Genomic DNA, 13,614 nt, shown 5'->3' with positions numbered 1-13,614 from the left:
TAGTATATGTTTGATTGAGGAGTAAGGGTACTCATGTCCTACTAGATAGTATATGATTGATTGAGGAGTAAGGGTACTCATGTCCTACTAGATAGTATATGATTGATTGAGGAGTAAGGGTACTCATGTCCTACTAGATAGTATATGATTGATTGAGGAGTAAGGGTACTCATGTCCTACTAGATAGTATATGATTGATTGAGGAGTAAGGGTACTGTCCTACTAGATAGTATATGATTGATTGAGGAGTAAGGGTACTCATGTCCTACTAGATAGTATATAATTGATTGAGGAGTAAGGGTACTCATGTCCTACTAGATAGTATATGATTGATTGAGGAGTAAGGGTACTCATGTCCTACTAGATAGTATATGATTGATTGAGGAGTAAGGGTACTCATGTGCTACTAGATAGTATATGATTGATTGAGGAGTAAGGGTACTCATGTCCTACTAGATAGTATATGATTGATTGAGGAGAAGTAAGCACTTGTCAATTATATCATTTTCGGGGATGGTCTGGGTTTTAAAACCTCCAAAATAGAACAAGGAATTCCTCTTTTGAAAATGGAGTAAGACACCAAAGGATTCATATATATTCACCATGACAGAGGCGTGGCAGAGGTAGACAAGCACTTGAACAGCAAGACAAATACTTTGCAGCATTTCTATTTTATTTTTATTTGGGGACCTTGAATGGCTTTAAATATGTTCTATCTATCCTAACTGAATATCATGAGAATCTGCATTCAAATAAATAATTTCATGTTCTTATAGCTGTGCAGCAACTGCTAGCAACATTTCGCTTTGATTGTTGAGCTCACATATTTTGACTTCTGAAACTAAACACACACACACATATATATATATATATATATATATATATTCACTAAGCAAGTAGTTTTGGTACAATTAAGAACATACATACCTCTCTGAAATGAAAATGTTGTTTAATTGTAAAATATACCATAGTATTGTAAGATTACATATTTTATTCTCCCTAGCATTCTGAATAAAATGCATTATATATATTTTATCTGTTAAAATACAGCAGCTTAATATATTAATAATGTGTATTTTCAATAAACTTTATTGTAATATGCTTGTGTATGACAAGCACCAGAAACCATCAAGAGATTAATCTATCTACTATTCAGTAGTTTGGGCTGCAGCCACAACTGAAGTTTCTGATATCCCCATATTAATATAAATATAACACGTTCATAGACATATTTAGGTTATCTTTATGGTTCCCTGGCAGCTGTTCACATTACTGATATTATTAGAACACTAGCCTTCATGGACCAAAAAAGAAATCTTCTTATAAAGCCCATATCATTGCTCCGTCATACCTGTGTGCATGTAGGAGCCAAAAGTCAATGAGCAGTTCTGAACATCAAAAGGAAAGTTGAAAATGCCAAGGTTGCATGAGCTGACCACTCGGAGCATACGGTCATAGCGGATACGGCCTGTATGATTCACGTACACAAAGGGAGTACGTTGAGATTTATCTTCATCTATGCTGTGGGCAACATATTAAAGAGGTAAGCTTTATTGTAGTATAAAATACCGCAGGTCATAATCCACAATTAATACAACAGATATCCATTTTTTCTTTGGCCCTTGTTTTCCTTGTTTCTGCGCAAGCCTTCAGGCTCGCCGGAAATAGCAGTTATGAAGCAGTGGTCTAAAGACTGTTGCTCCATAACTTGTCCGCTGCCTTTGAGGCTGCGGTCTTCAATCATTGACACCCCCTGCTAGCAGCTGATTGGCCCCTGAATCTGCAGGGGGCAGCATTGCACAAGCAGTTCTGGTGAACTGCTTGTGCAATGATATATGCCGACAGTGTATGCTGTGGGCATTTAGCGATGTCTTTCGGACATGATACACTACAGCGTATCATGGTGGTCAGACATTGGTAAATCTACCCCTTAGTCTAGTTGTACAATAATACAAAAACACAAGTCTTTAGCAATCTGGTAGCAGTATATGCAACAATGTTTATAGCAATGTTATACAATGTTTCAAATACTGCTTCCATAGATTTCCAAAGACACTCCTAGGGGTCTATATATCAAGCTCTGAATGGAGCTTGATGCTCTGTGTTTCTGGCGAGCCTTCAGGCTCGCCAGAAACACAAGTTATGAAGCAGCGGTCTAAAGACCGCTGCTCCTTAACCTGTCAGCCTGCTCAGAGGCGGCGGACAGACATCGCCGAAATCAACCTGATCCAAAATGATCGGGTTGATTGACACCCCCTGCTGGTGGCCGACTGGCTGCGAATCTGCAGGGGGCAGCATTGCACCAGCAGTTCACAAGAACTGCTGGTGCAATGATAAATGCCGACAGCGTATGCTGTCGGCATTTATCGATGTGCGGCGGACATGGTTCGCTATATCGGATCATGTCCGTCCACACAATGATAAATGGACCCCCTAAACTCCTATCATCCTACCTAAATTTACATTTCAACAGGGGATACCAAGAAAAAAGAGCATATTTGATCATAGAAGTAAATTGGAAAGTTGTTTTAAATTACATGCTCTTTCTGAGCTCCTTGAGGACTGGAATCGAGAAATTGAGAAACATTGCTAAAACATGTGAAGACATATATATACAGTATATATAATAAAATTATAATTAATAATAATATTAATTTTTAGGAAAAAAATCTCGGACAGGTACCATGATCATGAACACACAATGGAAAAGTGTTCAAAATAAAGTCAGAGATTTCAGCACATCTTTTAAATAAAGTTATATCATATGATATTATAACTTTATTTAAAAGATGTGCTGAAAGCCCTGTCTTTATTTTGAACCCTTTGCCATTGTGTGTTCATGATCATGGTACCTGTCCGAGATTTTTTTCTAAAAATACTTGCTTTAAGGGTATGCACCAAAAAATACTATTTATTCAACCATAAAAATTATTGTTGAAATATAAATAATATTAATGCTACATTGTTTGTGGTCTTTGTTCTGCATTGGCTATTTTTTATGTCACTAAAAAACACAATTCATGTGTAACACTTACAACTCATAGACAATAATATCCGGGGTCCAGATATCCTCCACAGGCAGAGAAATTTTCTGCACACCCCCACATTGCTCCGGTTTCCAAGTCAAGAACTCGTGCTGCCAAAACTGAGTCCCAAATAGTATATTAATACCTTTGTACAATGAATAATAACGGTCAATAAATGCATTGGATTGAAAGGTGAGCACTGCAGAATCTATTGGCACTCTACAAATAATTCATAATAATAAGAATAGTAATAATAGGTGAGGACCACTCTGTGATTCCAGCAAAGATTCTTTAACCCTTTAAGAGCTATATATACATGTCCAGACAGTCAAAGTATATGTTTGCTTGTTTTGATGCTATTTAGCTTAGTGCATGTGCAGACAGCTAATTGGCCCCTTGCTTCACTGTTTTCACTGTATCATTTATACATATGTTTGTTGTTTTATCTTTTGCAAGAGCAGTTGCTGTGTTTCATATTACATGTCTACCATCTTCTGCAGTGTTTCTGCTATATATATAAAAAAATAATTATATATATATATATATTGACAAAAATACCCCTCTACCTGAGATTTTGCCCTGGGAACAGCAGAAAGTACTCCACACATACTGCTAATAGATGTAAAAGCTTTGGACTGTTTATTCAGAGACAATTTGCAGGTATACAGTTTTAACATAAGCAAAAACAAAATAAATCCTTGCCCACTAGTGCTTACTAAGCAAAATAAAGCAGTCCTGACTAAACTGCAAAATAACAAACAATTTTCAAACTTACAAACTGGATTCCTCACCTGGAATTCTCTGTCACATCCAAACTGTGGAGTGGATTGCTGGCAATTAATAGTACATTTTCAATATCACCAAGAACATTTTAGAATTTGTGGGGGGGAAACAGAGATTCCATTATACACAATCCCTTTAGCTCTGTCACTATATATATATATATAATTGCTCACATTTCTTTTGAAAATGCATTGTCAAATATAACATCTTGGCATTGCTGTTTTTTCTCTATTAATACAGCGAATGGCTTTGAACTCACCACAACATTGTGAGTAGTAACCATGTTATTGCAGTTGCGCCCAGCAGTTTAATGTCCCGTTAAATGTGAACATTTATGTCATACTATATCCTGTCTTTTATCTAATCTAAATAGACTTGTTGACTAAGATAAAGAGAGTTAATTTAAGGTTTATGATAACTAAATGGTATAAAAGTCCCACAAGTATGATTTTTAAATGTGACGATGGAGTCAATGAGTACTGCCTCATTTGTTACCACTGTAGGTGTTCTGTGAATTCTGTAACTGACAGAGAGAGTTGTTATTCATTGCATCTGTCTATGGCAGGCAAGGTTTATTTCTGTGGACTGGGCTTGAACACAAGTGCTGTGATTTTCTGTTAAAGGGCCACTGTAAGTAAATATTTTCTATGCCTGTTACTAACTAACTACCCCAAATACGCTTTTTATCAATAGCATTTCATTAACATATCTCTACCGTATATCAGAAATCTTGTCTGCAAATTTAATTGTTTTCCAAACCCACTCAGTGGGTATCCTTTGCTCTGAACCAATCCGTTTACAATACCTAGGTTTCAAAATGGCGCTTTAAACACAAAGTTATTGGTTTAAGTATTTTGAACATGCAGTGCTGAAAATAGTGGGCAGGATAACGTGACATCATCGGCGAATAAAAGATATAACTTTTAGAACGTTATGAAACTTCGTTTTGGAGAAAATATAAGTCAGTAGGTTTTAATTAATGTTTATTAACTTTAATATGTTAGTTGTTTAGCTTAAAAATTATAACAGAAAGTAATCCTTTAAGTATTTGCTCATAAATGCCAAGAAATACCTACTTCGTTATTTCCTCTTCCATTTGTTCTAATGCTGTTGTTGTTGTATGTTCTAAATGAAAGCATTGATTCACTCATTTAATAGACAGGAAGATGTTTGTGTTATATGTATTTATTTAGCTGCTGTAGAATTCACAACTTACCAGGCGCAGCCATATGAATGTGGTGAGTATTTGGCTTTTCTCATTCTAAACAGAAGAGATATAATTTAGAGACACAAAAGGCAGAATAACAAATATAAGAGGTGAAGTTTTGTTTCAATTCTGGAAACATATAAGAGAAGACAGGATGCTGTACAAGCATAAGGGGTCACTGTGGAGGGAGAATGCATTTCTTTATATCATATAGTTTAAAGAGTAATACAAACTATAAAAAATGTAGTATGCAGGTAATGTAGGTAACTGTAACAACATATTTAGAAGAATATATTGGAATATATCAGGAATATATAATGGCTATGATTTGCTAGGTTACTGAATACACGTTACATGGAATTACACATCATTATTATATTGCTGTGTTCTTCCTGATTACTTATAGCATATTCAAAATGTAGCCCACAGTTCTTTGTGCTTGTTCTACATCCCGCCCCTCTCTTTTTGCCTTGACGCTGCATCTCTCACCACACCAAGAACAGCATATATAGTGAAGGAGATGTTCACACTGGTTGGATGACTGTAATTTAGAGTTGGACGGAAAGATTTCTTAGCAAAGACATCCAGCAGGGACTCATATGAAGGGCCCAACTGAGATCCTGAACATTGCAGCTCAGCACTCTGCACAGGTCCTGGAAAAGCAAGTCACAATTTACAGAGGTAAGAAAAAAATAAGGGAAATTGTTAACTGGTGTCACGATTCAACATATTATTTTAGACTAGAACTATTCAGTGAGTGAATAAATGTAAGTTTGTAGCTACTGGATACAGGTGAACTCTGCTCACTATTGAATCGGTTAATGAGCAAGTGCCTGAAATGTAGCAGTGATACTTAACAAAATGAAACAAAGTTTCACTTTGATAACTACTCACTGACAATGTTGAGTCAGAGTAAGTTACTTTCAGTTTAAGAAGCAGGTTTACAATAACGTTATAGTTGATAATCAAATAATAGTTAGGTGAAATAACTCTGGTAGTGAAGCAACGGTTTAGAGTAGGTAGGTTTAAACACATTGATTTGCGAGGTATATATAGCTCAGTACATTATTAGATGTTTCAATATAATATGTAAAAGGTTTGACAAGACAGTTTGTTATACAGAGTACTTGCGGTAAGACCAGAGAGCGTGCAGCTAAATGTGAGAGACTGAACAGCGTGCAGGTGAAATGACTTGAGCGGGAGGTGCACAGACAGCGTCTGTGAGAGACTGAACATTGTGTAAGTCTGTGAAAGGAGGAGATGAATTCCGGACTGCTGGTAACAATAGGAAATAGAGAGTTGGTTGTACACAGACGGTGTCTGTGTGCAGATGAAGTAACTTCCAGGGATTCAATGGTAACAAAGTTCAGTAAGCAAAAGCAACTCTCAGAGTTAGAGAACAATACTAGGCACAAGGTATGCTCAATAATCAAGCAATTTGGATAAGCAGGGAATTTAAAGGGAGAGAGGAGAATGGAAGATATTTAGGATTCAAAGGTACAGGTATGTTACAACTGGTTCCTAAATAGTTTCTATACTTGTATGTCATTCCCCTTTCACCTGTCATATCTAGAGTTTTTAAGTCACACGCTGTATGAGGTCTGTCCTCCTAAAATCCCATAATGAAATGAAAACTTAAATTGTGGAAAATCTCTTTCTGGGTGATCACCCAGTCTCTAAAATCTGCAACAAATTTACATTTGTCATATCTAATGCTGTCAGGGCTGGATTGGGCCACCGGGATACCAGGAAAAATCCCGGTGGGCTGGGCTGGAGAGCAACAGTTACAGAGCACAGCAATACCAGCGCCACAACACAGTTAGAGAGCAGAGCGAAATGGCCGAGTTTGAGCACTAAAATGTCACTGTCAGGCACATTGACTAGCCTATCCGAATCCGATTGTCACTTATAGAGGTGCACGCTAAGGTAGCCAACAGTTAGTGCTATTGTATTGCACAATGACTACATATACCATGATGCATTGCATGTATTTTTAGTTTGGTTTCCAACTCTGGAGAAGACAATTCAGGTAGAAATTTCGGTGATGTCAGCAGAGACACATACAGAGAAGCTTTAGAAGACAGAGTGGGAGAGGCACCCAGGATCTGAGAGTGTAAAGACTGATACCCTGCGCACCACTGTGTGTTGTGTGTTTATACCACTCACTGCCACCCTACTTGATATAGTTGCTTCCAAACGTATAGTAGACCAACTCCTGCTCTCACTTTAGAATCTCAAACTTACTCCTAGCTTACTACCTAGCTGCTCTACCAGTATCGCCTGGCCATACACTTTTAACAAATAGTAATATATGTAGTTGCACTCCTATCTTATATCTAATGTCTAACCGTTAGTGTTAAGCATTTGGCTCAATACAACAATTGCAATGACTACAATTGTGTGTGTGTATATAAATAAATATATATATATATATATATATAGACACACATAAACATGTAAATATTAAACAAACATTATATATAATATATATTTATATATATATATATATATATATATATATATATATATATATATATATATATATATATAATATGGCCTTGACAGATTGGTGGGCTGGTCTTCAACAATTTTTCCAGGGCTGCTTTTTATTCCCAGTCCAGCCCTCAATACTGTGGTGGTCTAACATAAATTCATTAAGGGCTAGATTACAAGTGGAGTGGTAGTTTGCGCTCCTGCTGGTGCATTAAGTCTGCTAGACTTTGGCTTTTTGCATGTCGGGTAGCGTGCATATTACATGTTGAAAGAGTTTCACTCACGTGCTAATCCGACACACGCAAAAAGCCGAACTTCAAATATTTCAACTGTGATAACGTATTCCCCCATAGAAGTCAATGGAGCAAAAAAGTGGTAAAAACCCGACACAAAATATTAATATTTCACATTCCAATATTCTTCACTTAGAAGAATTTGTTCCATTTATTCATACATATTTCTATGTATATATATGATTTTTGTTTGGTAAAATATATACCTATATCTATCTATCTATCTATATTATTTTTTTTGTCTGAGGAAGGGGATACTCTATCTCTGAAACGTCACATTAAATTTTGGTGTTTTGAAAAAAGTCCAGTGAGTGCAAGTTTCTTGCCACACACATATATATATATATATATATATATATATATATACACAGTATATATAGATAGATGATAGATAGATAGATAGATAGATAGATAGATAGATAGATAGATAGATACAGATATAGATATATAAAGACATATATAGGAATATCTACTTAGAACATATTCCCCTGGAGAACATTGCAATGTGAAATATTTACAGTAAATATATAGTCAACACTTTATAAAATATGAATATTACATAAATATGATTTTTTACATGTTTTCAGCTACTTGATTGCTTAGGGCTCCAATGTATTTATATATGTCTATATCTATCTATCTATCTATCTATCTATCTATCTATCTATATATATATATATATATATATATATATATATGTGTGTGTGTATTTAAGCGCTTATATGTGTATATTTGTCTGTAAATAGATACTTAAATACATATACACAAATATAAACATATAAATATATACATACATATACATAATTTTTTTCCTAACAACTGAGACCTTATATCCCTTATAACTTTCTATTGCAATTTTGTTTTAAATAATTTTTATTAGATAGTGTTAATAAGAGTGTTTTTGTGCAACTTTTTTGTCTCGCATAACAGTTAACAAGAGCTCTGAAGTCGTGCTATCCTGACATGTTAAATTCAAGAGCGCTCAAGCAAACGCGTTGACTTTCAACTTGTAATACCCGCGCTACTTCCAACGCGCAAAGAGCATCGATAAACCCCTTATTGCTTGCACGCAACTGTTAGTGCACCACTCGCAATCTAGCCCTAAATGTTACTGACATTTAAAAAAAAATATTACTAAACTATATTTGACAAACTTTGTTTTGTTTGTTTTTTAATAGTTTTTTTTGCAAGATAAACATCAAATGTCAGCATAATATACACGTTTTAACTACACATTCAAATGATCTATAAAACAAAAAATAAAATAAACATAGGAGTAGAGCATTTCTTAAATTAGATGTTCAGAAACACCACATTTGCCCTACAATACTAAAGAGCTGCTTATAGTTACTAAAAGTGAGCTATTTGATAACAAGATAATGTACAGGAATTAGGATGCCACATCAGAAATAAATAAAATAAAAAGTAAAAAAAAGCTTTGCCCAAAAGCTTTCATAAACCTTTTTTTTTTTTTTTTAGATTTTAATATTACAATATGATTTATGTAAAACAGATTTATCACTGCACCAAAATATGCATTGTATATTTTTTAGATCTAATGCCACCTCAGTTACAACATTTTAGTTTTCAAAATAAGCCTTTGTAAATTTAGTTTAGTTTTTTATTTATTAAGAATATATTTTTTATTTTATTTTTTACTAACACGTGTTTATTTACTATTAATAATATAAACCTTTTCAAATTCTTCAAATTGATAACTATTTATTTATTTAGATTTATTTCTGTGGTGGCACTTACTGCAACACCACATATACAAATAATTCACACTATGAAATATTTTTAAAATTTCGCTGGCCTGCAAATCCCCTATTTACCATATAGTTTCTGATGTAATCTGTATTGTGTTTTCTTTTGTTGATCAAAAAAGTCAAATGAAATATGTGTTGTAAAACAACATATGAGCGGTAAGTAGAAGTGTTTAGGAATCTTACCATAAATGAGCATTCCATAAATCATCACTGAAAGCAGAAAAGGTTCCATATTCTCAGTCACCAATGCGCCCGTAAGTGTTCAGTCAGAGTTTATCATATCTTCAAATGTCTGTCCCACACTTGCTTTCTCCAGCTGATAGCACTACCCTTATTGATCTACTCTACATGCAGTTTGCAAGCTGGATATTAAAGGGTCCTGTTGTATGCAACTTCTAAATGGTGTTTCAATATTTATCAGTTTTAAAACTGGCATCTCAGTTTAAATATAAACTATTATTTATTAACTTAAAACTATTGTTAATACAGCCAGAAACCATCCCACACCATGACACAAATTGTAAACAATATAAAATGTGACATTAAGGAAATTTATGAACCTTCCTGCCTATTTTACATACACACCTATAATCTATATTCCTTTAGCTAAATATCCGTCTGTGTTTGGCACTCTACCTCTCTTTCTCTCTCTCATTCCAATTGTTATGCGTAAATGCATTATGGTAAACATATATACTTGCTAACAAGCCATAGACTCTCCCTTTTCCCATAAAGCTTTACATAATTTACCACCTAATCCTCTATGGGTTTGTTATCATTTGGAGATTCACAGCCTTTTACTATATTCTCACTTAATCTCTTATAGTCCGTCTTTGTCCCTGGGGTCACACGTTACATGTGCAGGATTGTCCCTTAACTATATTTTCTGATAATTACACTATGCAAGGAAAGTGTGAAGCTCTGGGCCCACTTAACAGATTGCCAGTGATTTCTAAGAAATATTATTTTTCAATGTGAATGAGTATAACAAACAGGTAAGAATAGAAATATGTGTCATACAGCTTAGCATAGGGTACAGCTCATTAACACTCATGCTTAATATTCTCAGATGAGACTATAATTAATTTCTGGTCTTCTATATTTACAATAGTTTCATTTAGGAAGGTAATCTGACACAATTTGCCATGGGCATTAAATCCTATAAGGCTCATTTTACCAAAGTAAAGGGGCAAAAACAGTGCATGTTGTCCAGAAATAGAATTCTGATAATAACTCTTTAGATTACAGTAACATCCTCCCCTGGATAAAGGGATGCAAAAAAAAAAGACAAAAAGGTAAAACTGGAATAATCATCTTAGATGACCAAGAGTAGCCAAAAATCCTTAAAGGAACAGTAAACACTTAGGGCCTGTTGATCTAAAACTTGTTGTCATGGAAGAAATAACACTAAATCTATTTTTAGGGGGGTGGGGGGTGGTTGAGCATTATACGTATGTGTATCTTCCTTTGCATCCAGAACATGCACAGTGACAGAAACAGCTTTCAAGCTAAACTTTTCCTTTATAAAATTCTTTGAGGGACCTTGCAGTAATGATGAGACTTTTTAATCACCCATGATCTGGGTATGGATGCCATCAAGATGTATTTGAATAGAAACATATACATGCCAGACTTTCAAAAAGAATATTTGCTCACTTTGATTGATTATAAACTTAAACATAATTACTTCCAATTTTTAGATGAGTTCTACCTGCAAGTGAAAGGAACGGACATGGGCACCAGGTTTGCACCGAGTTTTGCTAACTTGTTTATAGGGGTGTTTGAAGACCAATACATCTACAACTGCAGATGGGCTGCAAATCTGGTGTTCTATGGTCGTTACATAGATGACTTGATATTTATATGGTAGGGATCAGCAGAGGAGGCAGAAGTCTTTTTGTCACACCTCAATCACAACAATATGGGTATCAGGTTCACTCACAATTTGCAAACACAACAGATAGAATTTCTTGATGTGGTACTTGCTTGGGGACTTAATGGAGAATTGAGTACTTCCACCTATTTCAAGCCTGTAGACAGTAACAATTTCTTGCACTTCACAAGCAACCACTTAAAGGGACAGTCTAACCTGAATTTGTATTGTTTTAAAAGATAGATAATCCCTTTATTACCCATTCCCCAGTTTTGCATAACCAACACAGTTATATTAATATACTTTTAACCTCTGTGATTATCTTGTATCTAAGCCTCTGCAAACTGCCCCTTTGTTTCAGTTCTTTTGACAGACTTGCAGTTTAGCCAATCAGTGCCTGCTCCCAGATAACTTCACGTGCATGAGCACAGTGTTATCTATATGAAAAACATGAACTAACACCCTCTAGTGGTGAAAAACTGTTAAAATACATTCTGAAAAGAGGTGGCCTTCAAGGTCTATGAAATTAGCATATGAACCTCCTAGGTTAAGCTTTCAACTAAGAATACCAAGAGAACAAAGCAAATTTGGTGATAAAAGTAAATTGGAAAATTGTTTAAAATTACATGCCCTATCTGAATCATGAAAGTTTATTTTGGACTAGACTGTCCCTTTAAAAAGCTGGAAAATTAATATCCCATTCAGCCAATTCTGTCGAATAAGGAGGAATTGTAGTTCTCTAGAAACTTACAATACACAATCTATTATATTAGTTGAAAGGTTTATCGAGAAGGGTTACCATCCCTCCCTCATAGAAAATAGCTGCGAGAGAGCTAGACTCATAGATAGAGCACAGATGTTGAAATCAAATGTCAACAAGAAAGATATAGAAGAACTGAAAGAGAAAAAGTTACATCAACCTAGATTTGTTACCCAATACAAGTCAAATTATAGGGCCATCAAGAACTCCATCAAGAAACATTGTCACATCTAATTAATAGACCCCTCACTTGAAAATTGTTAGTTGATGATCGGGGTTGTAGTGATGAGGGGGCTAATTTTTTGTTAACGGAGAACTGACAGGAAATACTTAACAGTAGTGACTAGCGGGAAGGACTAGTTAAAGCAGCATGTTAATCTAGAAGCGGTATAACAAAAAAGACTAGTTGAAGATTTATTTTTATATATATTTAATACTACATTTAGAAAAGCACCAACTTTGAAACAGAAATTGGCACCAAGCAAAGTGGTCATATCCAGACACTTGGGCATCAATAAGGGTACTGCAACCACAGATTTAGGAGGAGCCTTCAAGTGTGGACATAGCAGATGTCTGATGTGTAAGTATATCAGACATAGGTCCAGTAGCATTTTAGTAAATACCACAGGAGATTTGGTCCACATCAAGGGTCGGCTATCCTGTAACACCTCATTTGTAATATATGTCCTGACTTGTGGTTGTAGCCTACAGTATTTAGGGTATACGATACATAAGGTCTGCACCAGATGGAGCAAGCACCTCAAAAATATCAAAAATATAATACACAGAGGCCTATTTAACAAATGTCTGTCGGACCGGATCAGGTCCGACATAACTTGATGAATGCGGAGAGCAATAAGCTCTCCATATTCAGCATTGCACCAGCAGCTATTGTGAGCTGCTGGTGCAACACCGCCCCCTGCAGACTTGCTGCCAATTGGCTGCCAGCAGGGGGTTTTCAATCAACCCGATCGTACTCGATCGGGTTGAATTGTGATGATCTCTGTACGCCTCATCAGAGCAGGCGGACAGGGTTATGGAGCAGCGAAACATGGGCCAGAAACATGGGCCCTCAAGCTCCATCCGGAGCTTGATAAATGGGCCTCAAAGTGTTTCAAGGCACCATGCACAAGAACATCATCATGGTATACCAGCACACACTTTACCAGTACGCCATCCACTCCACTGGCACACATTATCAAGGTTGTATTAGTAGTGTTACTATTATTACCAATAATATTATTATTTCATTGATTATTATTTCATTTATAACTATTATCATTTAATTTATAACTGTGTATCACAATTCATCCTCTAGGCTCTAGCACATTGCCATTTATTTCTTTAATAGCTTTGTCACATCTTATTGTCATTCATTAGACATTCATGTCTTCATGCACTTCTTTTGAC

At 35.4% G+C, this 13,614-nt stretch overlaps 1 protein-coding gene across 1 annotated transcript in view; it reads right to left on the bottom strand.

Moving 5' to 3' along the window:
• Window positions 1–13,614, bottom strand: part of LOC128657564 (5-hydroxytryptamine receptor 3A-like) — a 40,291-nt gene that overhangs the window by 16,686 nt on the left and 9,991 nt on the right. Inside the window, exons 2-5 of the mRNA XM_053711939.1 lie at window positions 5,506–5,669; window positions 5,026–5,070; window positions 3,036–3,145; window positions 1,352–1,521 (exon numbers count right to left, since the gene is read on the bottom strand). Coding sequence (XP_053567914.1) covers window positions 1,352–1,521; window positions 3,036–3,145; window positions 5,026–5,070; window positions 5,506–5,669 — 489 coding nt within the window. The remainder of the gene's footprint in view (window positions 1–1,351; window positions 1,522–3,035; window positions 3,146–5,025; window positions 5,071–5,505; window positions 5,670–13,614) is intronic.

Source organism: Bombina bombina, chromosome 4, assembly GCF_027579735.1.
Source record: "Bombina bombina isolate aBomBom1 chromosome 4, aBomBom1.pri, whole genome shotgun sequence".
NCBI classification, from domain to species: domain Eukaryota; kingdom Metazoa; phylum Chordata; class Amphibia; order Anura; family Bombinatoridae; genus Bombina; species Bombina bombina.
Note: the sequence above shows the minus strand (reverse complement) of the source record. Positions and strands in the feature narration are given on the sequence as shown.